The 17,249-nt window shown below is 36.0% G+C and overlaps 1 protein-coding gene across 1 annotated transcript in view; it reads left to right on the top strand.

Moving 5' to 3' along the window:
• LOC136256512 (basement membrane-specific heparan sulfate proteoglycan core protein-like) overlaps window positions 1-17,249 on the top strand; it is a 54,412-nt gene that overhangs the window by 14,146 nt on the left and 23,017 nt on the right. The window contains exons 5-8 of the mRNA XM_066049489.1: window positions 4,631-4,954; window positions 5,012-5,329; window positions 9,489-9,812; window positions 10,731-11,048. Of these exons, the coding sequence (XP_065905561.1) occupies window positions 4,631-4,954; window positions 5,012-5,329; window positions 9,489-9,812; window positions 10,731-11,048 (1,284 nt within the window). The remainder of the gene's footprint in view (window positions 1-4,630; window positions 4,955-5,011; window positions 5,330-9,488; window positions 9,813-10,730; window positions 11,049-17,249) is intronic.

The following is a 17,249-nucleotide window of genomic DNA, read 5'->3' as shown; positions in this document are numbered from 1 at the left end:
GGGTTGTCAGTCATGATCTTTGATGCTCGATGTATCTTAGTTGAAGCCAATAAATACAGTTGCTAGGCTACACAGTTAGAATTTGTCCGGTAGTTTATATCCACTCAAAAACAGCCTAGCTGTAAAAAAAGAGTGCGACCTTCAAAAGCCTGGGTGAAAAAAGTTGTGAAATCAAAGGTGGCGGCCATGAAATGGCTGCAATGATGTTAATACCAACAAATTTTAATAGTGACTCTGTGCATTAATAAAATTTATTATCATTAACATCATTGCAGCCATTAATTTCATGGCTGCCACCTTTGATTTCACAACTTTCTTAACCCAGACTTTTAAAGGCCACACTCTTTGTACAGCTAGGCTGTTTTTGAGTCGATTTTACTTCTTTTTTGTATTTTCAAAACCAAGGTTTTGAGGCTTATTACTTCTTATCTATAGATCATAGTTAACTGCTACAGGAACAATGATGATCATACAAGTGATAAAGAAAATTACCTGCTCATCCAGACAGCTACCATCAAAGAGAAAAAACCATCAGTATTACTGATGGGAAAAAAATATAATTTAGACAAGGGTGTTCTCGGACACATGCTACCACAAACATTATTTGCTAGTTTAGTTCATGCATGCATGATGGCTATAATATAAAGTGTATTAGGTCTATATCTATTTATTTCCACTACAGAGATTCATTTATATGAAAGTGAATAGGTATGCATGATCGTAGGATATTTTATTTTGCAGTGACTCAATTTTTCAGTTGCTCAACTTTAGACAAAGCAAATCCTGCACCTTTTTTACTGGGACATGATTTCCAGCTTGTTGTATAACAAGTTTTACTAGTATATCACTTATTATGATGATTATGATGATGATGTTTGGCGTGAGTTGGTCATACTAGTCTGCTTGCAGACCACCTGGGGGCAAGACTAAGTTAATACTACCAATATACCACTGATCGATATGAAAAAGGCTCCAATTTGATGAAATAGCTATATACTAGACTGAGCCATAAAGTGATACAAAAATACTATGGTGCTAATGCTCTAAATAAATAGAGTGCATGTTTTTGCTGAAATCATCTAATAGAACATACATAGAATGTTCTAGAACAATATAGATTTTCTATTGGTAGATCAGTTTTACCTATTAAGCAGGTTTAAGCAAGAAATTTCATTTGTGAGGTAGAAATTGAGTGAAGTGATCAGCCAAGATAGCAGTAGTTCAGTGGTGAAGGATGCAGGCAATAGGTATGGAGGTCCTTGGTCCAAACTCTGATTATGATCAGTTTTTTTTCAGCATTTTGGTGCACCTTTCTTTACCCTGCAGTGACTGCTCTATTAGAGTATCTTGATCCTGCGATTTTACACTGGTTTGGTTTTTGCTTTATAACTTTGTAGCTGTAAGTCTGTTGCTGTTCTAAACACCAAAAGGCACTGCTACGATGATCAGCCTATGTACTCACAAATTTTCAAAGTATTCCTCTATTAGGTTTACCCTGTAGCCATGACAAAAGTTTCATTTTTTAATGTGAATAAATGCTCATAACTCCTTGGATATTTATCAGATTCATAACAAACATGGTGCACGAATTCACTTTTATATGCTCTTCATTTGTACCAAATATCGATGCATTCGAATTACACATTTGTGTTTTATAGCAATTTGTGCAAAGTGTGCAAAAAGAAATCGAAGCCCCAGTAGCCCTGCTACGGCTTAAGAAGATAAAAAACGAAAAAATTGAAATAAAACTTTGAATGCCAGTATATCGCAAATGACTCTTGCAAATTTAATAAAATTTGCTGTGTTGCCTATCCTTCCTGGGGGACAGCTATAATGCAAAAACAGTGTGCTTTTGAGAAGGAGCCATGGAGCTACGCACTCCTGAAAAAGCTGTTTTCTTTCTTCCTGTCAATATACTCACAGTGTGGTGTGCTGACGTACTTGGCCACACAGCACACTACAGTGTGTCTTGATCTAGCTACTATATAGTTTGTGAAAGAAAATTTAATTTTGTATAATTTTTGCAAAATAGAACAAAAAACGCAACTTACAGAAGGTAGCAAAATCCCACAAAAACTTTATGATGAAAACAGCCAGTGTGTGAGAAATGAAGGCTGTTTAAATATGGTTAAATTTCCAGGCAGGTAAGCTGAGGTGGTTACTTCAAGTCAGTTCATAATACAGGTGACAGAACATGTTGCAAACATATTTTCAATTAATCTTGTAACTGGAAAATCCTATGTAACAAGCCTTATAAGCTTCTTTAAATTTAAAGAGGGTATTTCCGTTTGTGTTTATGAAGATTAAAAGATAAACTATAAAACAGTTGAGGATACACTTTGGTGCATTGCTTGTGATTTCTTAGCAATAAAAGAAAGTGGTTGATAAATAAATTTAACTATAGTGACCGTCTCAGCAAAAACCTGACTTGTTTGCAAAGCATGCATGCTGAAAAAACTAAATTTTAAAAATAATTCGTAAAATTATGCATGCTAACAAAATATGCAAGTTTTTATCAAGCCAGTACTTAAAGAAGAAAGACTCAAATTGATCAACACTATGTACCATCTTATTTTCCTGCTCATGAAGAGTTCGAAAATCTTTGTTTCATTTCTGTAGCTCTAACGGTATGTGTGTCATGTGGGTTTATTTGCAATACAGTAAATGTAAACAAGATCATCATCATTTCTTCTACCAAACCACCTTCATATCCATATGCGCAAGTGACTACAGGGCTATTGGCTGATGTGCTAATCCATGGTGAACATTTTAAGTCAAATTGCAATGTTGTAGACTAATCCAAATGGAAGTTATGGCTGCAAATGTAAACACATGTAGTTTATTTCAGTATAGTCACTGTAGAAATCAATTATCTTGCTCTTCCAACTGTCCTATAATTCCAAAAATACTCACCACAGAAGGCTGAAACTTTGATGATCCATTCTTTGGACACTGCAAATAGTGCTAAGAAAATAATAAAAATCTGAAATTGTGCGAACGAGTCAGGTTTTTGTTGAGACTGTCACATATGACATATGATGTACGCTGTATGAATCTTACAAAAGAAGAGCATTTTTTAAAACCGTCCTCACATTTCCATCACTACAACTTGACAGTATTGGTTAGGTATAATCAAGCCCAAACATGCACTCAGAGTGACCTAAAATGCTTTCAACAAGTCCTACAGAATTTTATTACTGGCTACTTCATCCAAGCATAACTCAATGCTATGTGGTTAAGACCTGAGACATGCCTTATCACCTACCATAGCTGCTACAATGTATATATGCATCATGGCTTTGTCACCTTTCAGTCCTTTGTGTATCATTTCTTTCTCAACTACTGTGTAAAAGCTGATTCACAGTTAATGCATTGACAATTAATATCACAGAAATTGTCCATAATTTTAATATATAGTAACTGGGATGTCTGGTTCCATTCTATTTGAATTACTCACTAACTGTTGTAGGATACTATTATAAATCATGCAGGGAATAGATCTATCTTGGCTGCAAACTGTTTAGTACATTAAATAGTGAGATATGCTAGTGCTAGAATGGACATGCCCATAGGGGTCTCATTTCTGGGATAACTAGATCTTTCCGGACTAGTGCACAATTGTTATGTAATTGCGGGTAAGTGTTTGTTACTAAAATAGCTGAGTTTAATCATTCTTCGAGTTGAAGTCTATCATACTACCAAGAAGACACTACTATGTGTCAATGGAGTTGGCCTTAAGTGTTTATCCCAGAGGTGGCATGGTGCACATGAGTAGATAATTATACACATGCACAATGCTGGAATGGATGCACTGTAAGTAAACTATACAGAATAGTTTTAAGGAGTGTAAGGCTCCTTTTTAGAGAGTTAGTTGGGATTCCATTGTTTCGGTTTTTACCAAAGTTTAGACTTTGCTAAGTTGTGACTTCACTGCAGTTAGTATAATGTAAACTAAAACAACACAGTTGAGTTCCTTATTTCATAACAAGTGATTTGATCTAGGTACTAAATAGGTCTGTGTACAGCAAGGGTAATATGATGCAATTCGGCGATTTGGCCAGAAGTCGCCAGGAATTCAGCTGGCAATAGGTATACACTTTAAGCATCTATATCACAAAAAAATACTTATATTCATGTGAATGTTTCACTACCTACTTATAATTATAACTTAGAGCAAAAAATACCAGCGGTAATGCTCTTAAATTTATACAGCCAGACACATCTAATAGAATATAGTCTCTTTCCAGCTACAATTTGACAGTGCAACAATCTACTTAGAGATACTTATAAACTGCAGCAATACATAGTAGATAGTACGATTAAAGACCATTTATATTGTAAATTTTATAGTTTAATCTGTACACGTACATTCTATTGTAACACACTTGCTGATGTGAGTTTTATGATTGTGTATATCATAATAGTAGTCATTTTTGTAACACTATAAGTGTATCTTATTTAAGCACACGTGTGTAACTGAAAATGCTCTCAAGCCCCAAAACACTCCCTAATATTGGCATGCTTTGCATGCTAATACTAAGGTCACCAGTAATGGCTTCTTGTAGTGTTAAACTAAATTTAATGGGTGTGTGTTCTTTGTTCTGTACTTGAGCTAGATTTATCTCCACAGTTCCTACTCCTACAGTCACCATATCACCATCTGGTCCCATACAAGGAGCTATGGTGGGTAGTCCCCAAATGATCCTGTGTACAGTCAGTACAGTTAGTGGAGTGGAGTCCAGTTCAGTAATGATCAGTTGGATGGGACCTGGAGGAGACACTATTACAAATGATAGTAGAGTGACCATCAACCCAACCACTTCTAGTGGTAACACTTACACTAGCAGTATCCAGTTTACCTACCTGATGGAGGGAGATGAGGGTATATACATGTGTAATGTGATGATACTGGAAACTAGTGGATCAGCATCAGTTGTACTGGAGACACTTACTAGTGAGTCACAACATCTTCTAATAGTATACATGTATTTGTTTACACTTAATACTACAGTACCCACTCCCAGTGTGACTGTCACTGCCCTCAACACTCAGATAGTTGATCAGTCACTAACACTGGAGTGTAGTGTGACTCCTGTGAGAGGTATCACCAGTAGAGTGGATATTATATGGAGTAGGGATGGTGGTGAAGTGTTAACTAGGGCTAATGATACCTTTCCAAATGTGGTGGAGAGTTCACTACTATACACAGACACTTATACCATCTCACAATTAAACACAACTGATGAGGGTAGAGAGTACCAGTGTGAGGTGGTGATCAACAATAGTCCACCAGTAATGGCTACTAGTAATGTTACACTGGATGTGATGGGTAAGTGATGCTATATAGTCTATGTATTGTTTTGTACTTAACTAGGTTTGATGAGAATAGTAAATGATCTCTTATTTGTTCATAGATAGTATATGTGTACTATAGTAGATACATGGCACCATACAGTGCAGTATTACTGTTAAGTAGTGTTATGCAGGGTATATACCTGTCAATATTTTGCTGTTAAAAACAGCATAGAACAATGCAAAGCAATAGTCTTGGTGGATCTAGTTCAGCATTAAAGGTATGAAGAAAGGCCAAAAATTAATATTGAATTTAATTTTAAACAAGTTGATGATGTGCTACTTCTAAAACCCAGGCGCCATGCAGCTAGTTAACTCATCTGGAATTAACTATAGACAGTATATGCTACTATGAATTAACCAACTATGTATTACTATTTTACAATAGGGTGGTTTTGGGTTGTGCAATAATATTATTAGCTAATTCTCGTATTTTGTAATTCATGAAATATTCGTAATTCATTCAATTATGTTGCTATGCACTGCTAAGGAAGCATTTGTTAAACAAACTACTTTTACTAACATATTACGCACAGAAGTATCAAACAGTACGGTAGTACTGTTTAAGTAGGGTTTGCATCAAAAGTGACACGCACTGCAAAAAATACCGCCTTTACAAACCAACTTAGAAACTTCTTACGCGACAAAAATCACCTTTACGGAATAATATTAGTCCATCTAACATCAAATGTAGCGTTAAAAACAAGAAAACACTTACTGGCGGCCGGATATAGAATTTTTTTAAAATCGTCAAAACTCGAAATTTCGTCTCACTCACTCACTCACTCACTCACTCACTCACTCACTCACTCACTCACTCACTCACTGACCACAGTCACAAGCCTAGAGCCCAAACGAAGCAGCGCATGGTCACCATTTTATTCCACAACAACAAACTCACCGGTGGGATATGCCTTTTGGGGTTCCGACGAGTGTGCACCCTGTGCGTCTTATCTTTTCTTTTATCTTCAATCAGGCTGCTTGTCTTCTTCTTCATTCAATGAAACCATACTGAGGCATTAATTTTCCATATCAACACTTTCTTTAAGCAGCATAATAGACGTCACAAAATTATTTAAGGGACTTAGACTACGCTACTGTACAGCCCCCGACTTTACGGAGGTACCAGTACTCCACAATAGGTAACAAGGTCAGGCCCATTCTTAATTCTACGTATTATATCAACCTATCGATCAAGACCATGATGACCATGCCCCTTTTATGCTAGCTGTATTTGTGACCACACACCCTCAAGTTGGTAGACTGATTCAAGATACTCTAGTCTAATAATCAATCGAAACCACAATGACCACACCCCTTTTTGGGGCAAGCACATCTTCGCAGACTGACTAGAGATACTCTAATACAGCAGTCACTCTAATAAAACAGTCACATTTTTATAGCTAGCTGTATGCTTTAACAAAAAAACTAAACAAACTAGTATATTAAAAATTATAAATTTAAAAATAAAGTGGGGTTTCAAGCTATAAAAAGTAGTGAAACAAGAGATGAACAATGGTAGTTATTACAGCATAACTCAGTATTAAATCCCTACTTTGGCATGGTATAACAATTATTTTGTGTTCAATGCCAAAGTAGGGATTTAACACTGAGCTATGCTGTAATAGCTACCATTGTTCATCTCTTGTTTCACTACTTTTTATAGCTTGAAACCCTACTTCATTTTTAAATTTATAATTTTTAATATACTAGTCTTCTAAACTGTTTTATAGTGTGACTAACGTGTTTTTTCCCACAAATTCTCTCGACAAAGCCTCAAAGCTGCTCTTCATTTTTGTTTGCGTACATAAGGAATATGCCCCCTTTCAATTTGTAGCGATAAGCTATTCCTGGTAGTGTACGAGGCCTGCACCATTGTTTTTCAGTTGCTAAACACCTGAAAACCCCAAGGGGAAGGTAGTCTGAGGAAAGTCGCCACACCTGTATTTCAGTCCGCCAAAAAGAAACCACCTCAGAGCAAAGTTCACCTGTGCAGAAGGTTAATACAGACTTTATTTCACTTTTACTTCTTACATAAAAGCTGCTTTTACCATTATTTAATGATTTTGCTCACATGGGTGCGTACGGACAAACATAGGTAGATAGGTAGATAGGTAGGTACGTACACACACAGACTTTTACGAAAACAATTTCAGTAAACCAGACCCAATTTTTGGTCTGCCTGTCTGTCTTTCTGCTTGACCACATGTGCAAGGTTAGAGGCTAACATGGTGACTACCATATCACTCCACGATAATAAGTATGTGTCTTTTCTGGTTCCAACTAGTGTCTGCCTTCTGCATGTTGCCATTTCTTACTATTTTAATAATGCACAACCATTATTACAATTTATTTTCGTCAACATCATTGCACCTTAGTGTTCACAACTTTTTTCACCCAGCCGTACCCTTTTTTTACAGCTTGACTATTTTGTGTAGTTTTCACTACTTTTTGTACCCTACAAGGCGCCAAAACCAACCTATTAGGATTTGTTTTTGCTCACATTTTTTCTTATCTATACTGTAATAGGTACCTAAGGAATAAAGATTCATTGTTGTGAGAAGTCTACGCACTTACGTATTAGTTGAAATACAAACCTGCTTAAAGCCACAACACTACATGTGTCAGGTGTAGTAAAGCTAGTTATAGACACAAAACTGTTACACTAGTATAAACAATAACAGAGTACAGTCAAACCTCTCTAATCTGATGATTAATGGGAGCCATAAATTTTGCTGGATAAATGAGGTTGTTGGATTATTAAGTCACCTCTGTAATCCGATATTGTACAATATTTAGAATTATGTCAGATTATGCAGTAAATTATAGGAAAAATGAAGGTAATTAATTTTAGAATTTGCAAGTAAGTATTACAACCTTTTCTATTATTGTCAACCAATCAAATGCCTTGGTTGCTTAAAATTATTTTTTGTGGTTGTTTTTAATGCTGCTATTATTCTCTGTCTGATTAACAAGATTAAAAACAATGTATTTCCAAGTCTAGGGAATCAAATTTTGTGTTGGATTACAGAGTACAGAGGTGTCAGATTACAGAGGTTGTTTTCTATACAAAGGTGTTGGTACATGACATTTTGGTCGGATTAGAGAGGATTCTAGATTGTGCAGGTGTCGGATTAGAGAGGTTCGACTGTACTAATTTCATCCCTGTAAACAACTTGACATCTATAATCATGAAAACCCGTTACACAAAACATTCATATGAAAGTAGCTAGTAAATTTAACTTCTAGTTACATTTTCAAAAAAAGGACATGGAATAAAAGTAATGAGTAACTATATAGTAGCTAGTTACTGTTCTGAAGTGCCTACCCCAAATTTGTCTATTAGTCAGACATAGCTGAGCCAAAGTACATGTTTTGTAAAATAACTAGCAATAGGACACTTTATCAATGTGAGTAACTGTGTATAGTGAATTGTTATTTCTGAAAGAAGTGCCAGGACTAGAAGAAATCCTTATTTTTAAGAAAGGCTCTATAAAATATCTCATGTGGTCAAGTAGCATTTGTGATACTGTATTAGTAGAAATACATTTGTACACTGTTTAGATACACCGTAACTGACAGTGTAGCATATTTACAGTTGTACATATATCACTTCACAGGTATGTAAACTATCTAGTTAGACTTCAACTAAGTGATGACTTTGAAGCATAACATATTTCTATCCGTGCAAAGGCAAAATACTACCCCATATTCATGATTTCTTGAAAATGCTCGGATAATAAAGTGTGTATCAACTTTGCTAGCTTAATGTATTGGTTTTGCTGGCAAACTTGGGTGCATAATAGGATGAAAATAGCATTAAGCAAAATGCTGGCATAGTAGGTGCAAGTTGCAATTTTTGTAAATTAGACACTGGTGAACATGAACTGTCACACTTTACTTGGAAATGAAAGATCATGGCACACTATTAATATGAACATTCACAACGAAAAATATCTAGCTTTTGTTACAGGAGTTGTGTCGACATTTGTATATAAGCCATTCCAAATTACACACCAGTTTGAAGCTACATATAAGCTTAGAGACTCTTTCTTGCTCCTTATACTTTAGATAAAATGCAAAATAATATCATTTTGATCATGGTATAATCTTTTGTTATAATAATTCCTCCACAGTTCCTACTCCTATGGTCACCATATCACCATCTGGTCCCATACAAGGAGCTATGGTGAGTAGTCCCCAAATGATCCATTGTACAGTGAGTACAGTTAGTGGAGTGGAGTCCAGTTCAGTAATGATCAGTTGGATGGGACCTGGAGGAGACACTATTACAAATGATAGTAGAGTGACCATCAACCCAACCACTTCTAGTGGTAACACTTACACTAGCAGTATCCAGTTTACCTACCTGATGGAGGTAGATGAAGGTACATACATGTGTAATGTGATGATACTGGAAACTAGTGGATCAGATTCAGTTGTACTGGAGACACTTACTAGTGAGTCATAACACCTCCTAATAGCTCAAGTATAAGGAAAATTAGGAATTTGTCGTGTAGGGATGAAATATCAAATGAGGTTGTCTACACCTGAAGATATACTAGTGGACTTTAATCCCTACTTTGGTAACTGAATTAGTGATTAAATGTCCACTAGTATATCTTCAGGTGTAGGCAACTTCCCTTGTTTCACTTTTTATTTCTATTACTCCTAATCGAACTTAAAGTTTGTATTTTTTTTACATTGTTATGACTAGTGAACTGTATGAGGAGAAAGAATGGCATCAAACTTATTGTTTTCACCTGAACACGTGTCCCAACTATCATATACTGAAATAATGAGGTGTGGCCATTACACCTCACGTTCGGCTATGTTTAGCCTGTTACACATAAATAAAACTGAAGGACACTACAAAAAAGACTTCTGCAATCAATCCAGTCATGAAAGAAAACTCAGACAATTGCCATTACAAACAGAGAAGCCATCACATGAGCTACAGTGAATTGACATCTTGCACTGCATGTCAGCTTAGGTGAATGGGACACAAAGGAAGACACAGGTAAGTCCATGAAGCATGCATTGTACATGCCAGAAGGCACCTGTCAGGCTGAAGTGGCATCTACCAAAAAGAAATCAAGCCCGTGGCCTTATCCATTGTCGGCTACACTTGTGTGAAAGCATCGTTCAGGCAATCAGTAGAAAATTTCACTAAATACTTTTTTTACTTTTGGAGCAACCTATTGGAAGCATTTCAGATCATATTGAAAGCATTTTTGTGCTTGACCAATTCTATCAAGGTGCCATAAAGTATTATGAGGTTTGTTTTATGGTGATATTTTTGGCTGTAAAGTCCAAACCTTTATGATCCTAAATATACAGTATTATCATACTGTAATTGTTTACACTTAATACTACAGTACCCACTCCCAGTGTGACTGTCACTGCCCCCAACACTCAGATAGTTGGTCAACCACTAACACTGGAGTGTAGTATGACTGCTGTGAGAGGTATCACCAGTAGAGTGGATATTATATGGAGTAGTGACGGTAGAGAAGTTGAGATAATGGAGGGGGTCAGTGTTAGCTCCACACCAGACAACTCAGTAGTGTACACAGACACTTACACCATCTCACAATTGAACACAACTGATGATGGTAGGGAGTACCAGTGTGAGGTGGTGATCAACACTAGTCCACCAGTAATGGCTACTGGTAGTGTTACACTGGATGTGATAGGTGAGTGATTGTAACACACATGCACACACACGTGTTATTCAATCAGTTACTGGTATTTAAAGCTTATTACAAAATGGTAGCCACAAAGTGAACGTATGGCTAGCTTTGGGGCTTACAGTTACGAATACAAGCAATATCCATACCACAACAGCCAACCTGTGAAAAGTGTGCCCCTCAAACAAAAGGCCAGCTGATAAATGTTGTGAAATCAAATGTTGCATCTAAGACAATGGCTACAATGATGCTAATGCTTAATGTGCAATCACTAAAATTATTGGCAGTGACATCATTGCAGCCATTTCTTGGCTTGATGTCACATTTTTATCCCAGTCTTTACGGGTGGCTGCACCTTTTTCACAGCTTAGCTGTTTTAGTGTAGATTCTTTATTCCCTCACTTATTACACATGGTACTTTGTTCAACATTATGTATATTGCTCAGTATTAATCTAGTCTTTTATCTCACTGATTATGCTTTTCATTTACCTATTATTGTATACTTTGAGCAGTGCTCAAAATTTTTGCATATTATGCTGCTCAACATTTATGCCTCGGTTCCTATGTTCAATGTGCACTTAATTGGATACTAAGTGGTAGAAGTACAGACTTTAAATCGTTGGTTGTCAAAAATGCATTTCAGAGAAAAGATCGACATACTCTAATAGAAAAATCAACTGCCTGATTAGTTACTGACTGTCCTATTGGAGTATATCAATCTTTTTTTTCTTCTATGATTTGTATTTTGACAAGTAACGATTTATAGTATGGCACAGGTATTCTGCTTATTGTGCTAGCATTATGTTCAATAATTTCAGGCACCTACTATGCTCAACATTATGTCAGCATAATCGGTGGGACCCCAGTCATTACTGCATACCTATATGTCCATCATCCATATAGCTGACTGTTGTGTTACAGTATCTTGGTCTTCAGCTATTGTTTACATCAAGACACAGGACAGTGAGTCATGTAGTCAAGAAAGCCAGTGGGCCATATCAAGTGCATATTAACAGAACGAAAGAAAACATGATTTTCGCGCATGTCTAGCTCCATGCCCCCTTACACCATTATTGCATTATAGCTGTCCGCTAAACTAAGCAGCACATTTTATTAAATTCACACCAACCATTTGCAAGATATGAGTATTCAAAATTTAGTTTTTTTTTCTTGAGCATGAAGAGGTCTATTGGGATTAAATTTCTTGTTGCACACTCTGATCCCAAAATAAAAAGTTTATAAGGTGAATTCACCTACTGAGGTTGCTATGAATCTGATATGTATACACTGTGTTGTGAACCTTTTCTCACATTTTGTCATGGCTATATACAGTGTGAGCTGAATATGGGAATAACTAACTTATATAGACTGATTAACTTATTCGAAAGGTTGTGAAATGAAATCAAAAGAGGTGGCTAAGAAATGGCTGCAGTAATGTTAATGCTAGTAATGTGTGCTTCTAAAATTTATTATCACTGCATGCCACCTATGATTTCTTTTTAGACCAGGTGTGTGCCTACAGCCAGCCTTTGGCTGGATGTGTGCACCTGGTTAACTGAAATTGTTTTCATATGTGTGTGTGTACACCTATCTACCTAACTGTGCGTGTCCGTATGCACCCACATGAGCAAAATTGTTAATGGTGAAAGCAGTTTACATGTAGGAAGTAACACTGCTTGAAGTATCTTAGTTTACTACAGTGGTATATCCCCAGTACATGGAACAGTTAATTGTTTGTTATTTTAATAGTTTTTCAGTAAACCCGCATTCACTGATGTTTTACTGAGAGTTTAAAACTTAGTAAAATAATTATGTTCCATATACTTAAGTCTACTGACACTTTACTATCAGTATATCTACAGTAAGGCATCTTAACAAATTAGTAAACTAAGAACCTTCAAGCAGTGTAAAAGAGAAATGATTTCTGTATTAAACTTCAGAACCGGTAAACTTTGCTCTAAGGTGGTTTCTTTCCAGCGGTCAGAAATACAGGTATAGCATCTCTCTTCAGCCTTTTTGATTACCCTCCCTTCGGGTTCTAAAGGTTTTAACAACTGAAAAACAACAGTGCAGACCTCGTAGACTACCAGAAATAGCTTATCCCTTTGAGTTGAAAAGGGGCATGTCCCCTATGTGTGCAAACAAAAGGCTTTGTCATACAAATTTACAGAAACAACACTATGGTCAAATCATAGAAGATATTGTACTTCTGTGCGTAATATGTTGTTAAAAGCGGTTTGTTTAACATGCACTTCCTTAGCAGTGCATTGAAAAATTACAAAAAAATTTTATAATTATGAAATCCAAAATTACAGTAACTTAATTAATTGATGTAATATTGCAAAACCAAATCGAATTAGCTAAAACAATAACATAGCAATACATAATTGTTTAATTCCAGATGAGTTATGTAACTAGCTACATGGCACCTGATATTTAGATGTAGTACAACATCAACTTGTTCACCCAAGCTTTAGAAGGCCACACCCTTTTTTTTAAGTGTGGCTGTTTTGTGTGGATATATAACAAGATGTAAGACGAACGGTTGTATATGATTATTAGAGTATATCAATCTTTACATTCGAAATGTGCAAAAACACAGTCCAGTTTGCATAAATTGTACCTCCTATTATGTTGGCAATAAGTTCATTGGTATTATCGGCCTATTTATTATGCCTCAAAATCTGGCAATACATTCCTAGCTATAATTAGCCCTTTCTTTGGTCCTCTCTATCTCAGAAATTTTCTAATAGTCCGGTAGAATAAGTGGCTTTTTTGGCTGAACCTTGCAATATGGTCTATAGTTTATTTTATGTCACAAATAATTTCTCCATACTATGGACTACTCAAAATCACCTGCTGGACCTCTGTCAGCATTGGGAAAATTGGGATATTAACTCAGGAAATTCTAGTATTTTGGTCATTCCATACTAAATTATCAAAGAAATTTAAATGTTAACGCACTCTTTTCAAATTTCTTCAAAGTTGGCACAAAGACAGTGCAGCATGAGTCAAAGTCGCACACCAAGTTTCATTTGTGACCGGATTTGCGAAAAGGGGTCTTCCACACACATCCAATTCTATGAACTTGAAAGACCATAACTTTGCATTCAAGAAAGATACAAACCTGAAAATTTCCACTTCTATTAACCTATGTTGGTGCTCACTACCTACCACATTTCAAGGTAATACATTTTTCCATTCTGAAGTTATGAAATGCCAAAGTTCATAAACTGGATGTGTGTGGAAGACCCCTTTTTGCAAATCCGGTCACATTTGATTCCTTTGATCACATTCCATGTTATGCCTGTTTCCTCTAGTGGTATTTTACTGCATTTGTAATTGCACAATACTTCTATTATTCAACTATACAATGAAACCTGTCCAACTGGATCACTCTATAATAAAGTCACCAAATTTAAACTGATCATTGTAACAGTCTCCTAATTGTGTCATTTGTGTACGCAGTGACTTTAACATGTTTATTTTGCAACCACCTCCTTAATAAGGCAGGCCTGGCAGAGGTGGCCGGAATTCACTATTACTTTTATGCTGAGCAATTGGGTAAATTTATACTAGTTAAATTAATGTAATCTCATTAACTAAATGGTTTTAGATATAAATTGTCTAAGTTCCATTTTCAACATCAGCTTGACTTTCTGCCTTGAATAGAGCTCATGTAAAGTAGTAAATGATGGGATCCATGCCAAAATAGCCAAGCTGCAGACAGACTTTTCAAACTGTGAAGTAAATCACCAAGAAATTGCTCCAATTATTAAAATTTCAGCAAGGCCAATACTTTTTACTTTTAGTTTATAGCTAACTCTGAATGATGCAGTTGTAGTACCACTACACCCTTTGCACAGCTTGACTGTTATGGATTTGTTGTAACTGAGCACTGTCCCTGTGTACCACTGCATTTCATAGAACACCGGCTGTATACGTACGTACATGTGTGCATTCGGCATGCACTGTTATGAATTATTTGTAGAACCAAATTTGTACTGTATATGTATGCCACACACATACATATGGCAGGCTGTTGCTGACCCCAATACATGCTGTTGATAAATGCCAATAGAGGAAATCACTAGTGGAGCAAATAGGTGGCAGCAGGAAAGACTTTTAAGTCTAATTTTGTTTGTGCAATATAATGTGATGGATGCTCTTAAAGGCATGGATTTGTGTCTTCCACATGCAATTGCCAATTGTATGAATAATTTTATTTCTGAAAATTTTCTTCCTCCAATGCTCTATGTTATGGCTTACAGCTGACAAAATTTCCATCGATAACTTATTTCAAATCTAAATTAAGTTATGAATCATTAAAGTGGTAAAATTTGGTGTGTGGAAAATCTTTCTTGCAAACTTGGTCACAAAATGGCTAGTACGTTGAGCACTTTTATATCATTGAAAGTTCTCTCTTGCTTGCCAAATTGTAAGGTTACCAAAATTCTCATGCAAGAGGAGCAGCATGCAAGTGAAGGAGAATAGCACACCTTAAAGAATTTGATTTGATGGCCATTTTAGTGAAAATACCAAAAGGTACAGACAGAAGCGGCTGAGAACAGACATAACTTCAGTACAAAGGGCATGTCATGATCTATTTACTGTACATAAAAATATTGATTAAGAGGCAGCATACAGTCATACATACGTGTGTGTGTATCCTATATAAAATATAGCTAGAGGCTCTCACAACACTATTCTGGACACCTTAAGACTCCACTATACTGTTCTTATTGGAAAGTTGTCCTGATCTCAAAGGGAATAGTATTGTGAGATCCTCTAGCTATATAAATTATAGCTAGAGGCTCTCACAATACTATTTTGAGATCCCACTATACTGTTTTTATTGGAAAGTTATCCTGATCTCAGAGGCTTAATTGTATATGTGTGTTTTATATAAATGGGACCTTAGACAAATAATATTCTGGTTATCACGGTATCCACATTTCAGGGTACATAGGGGTACAAGGGGCAGCTACTGTAATGCATGGATACCATATATGATGTCCCAAATAAGGCATAACTTCCATTATTTCTTGAAAATAAGCTAAGTGAGCTAGATGATAGTGGAACAGGTGTGAGGAATCTAAACACCAGGCAGTTAATAAGCGTAGATGAAGAACACACATATACTATTCACTGTATAGTGAGTGCTTTGTGACATACTCTGCAAGTATATAGCAAGTACTAGTTATTGAGCTTACATTTGATGATCTACATACATGTACATTAGCTAACTTCTTTATGTATAAAACTCAAACTCTATCTTTAGCACCAATGTTATGGAACATTTTGTAATACTGCACCTGATAAATTGTTTGCACTTCGTGGACTTTAGCTGGAGAAAGGGTGTATTAACTGAGCTTTTCCACACCAGCAAAGCCAAAAAGAGGCAAATCATTATCACCGAGACACCTGATTCTATCATAATGATTTAGAAGCATTCAACAGAAAAATGCCAGAATTAAATTTCCTACCAGAGAACTGTGTTCGTTCTCTCAAGTCTAAAAGTAATGGTAACCATTATAGTATAGCGGAAGTTGAAACAAACATTTTTTTAAATAAGATAGTTAAGAGAGCAAATATGACTGGGCCTGTGAATATAGGGCATGTGAGCATATAAAATTAGCCTACTTTTTGAACTTTAATCACCCATACCTTTATGTACCAATTGCAATGTGCTATAGCTTTGAAAATTTAAGCAGCTATTAAGCAATTGATGGGCTTTATAATACAAGTAGCAGAAAGCAAATATTTTACTCCAGTACTGAGATACATCCTGTTGTGTGACAGGGTGTAGTACGTGCCCACGGGGCTTATGACAGTTATTGAGACATACGTAACTACTGTATGCATAATGATGCCTCCAGGGGTTTATGGGACTACTTAATTATTCTTTTTTTTCTGCCATTAATTGTAATACCTCAGATTTGTTAAATGGTCAGGTTATCAAACAATTTTGGGTAAAATTGAAACCCACAGAAGCTATTTTGTAAAATTTGTATGGTTGCTATGTAGCTAATTAAACTTTGGTTGCTATGGCAAAATGCCCAAGACTGACACCTGCCCAGCAGGTGGAATATTGTTTTAAGTATACAGGACAATCCAAAAGTGCATTAAAATAAACTATAGACCATTTTGCAAACTTCACCATGCTGTCTGCCAGACTATAACATACTTAGAATATGGTAGCATGC

This window comes from Dysidea avara, chromosome 5, assembly GCF_963678975.1.
Source record: "Dysidea avara chromosome 5, odDysAvar1.4, whole genome shotgun sequence".
NCBI lineage: Eukaryota > Metazoa > Porifera > Demospongiae > Dictyoceratida > Dysideidae > Dysidea > Dysidea avara.
This window is presented reverse-complemented; position numbering and strand designations above follow the sequence as displayed.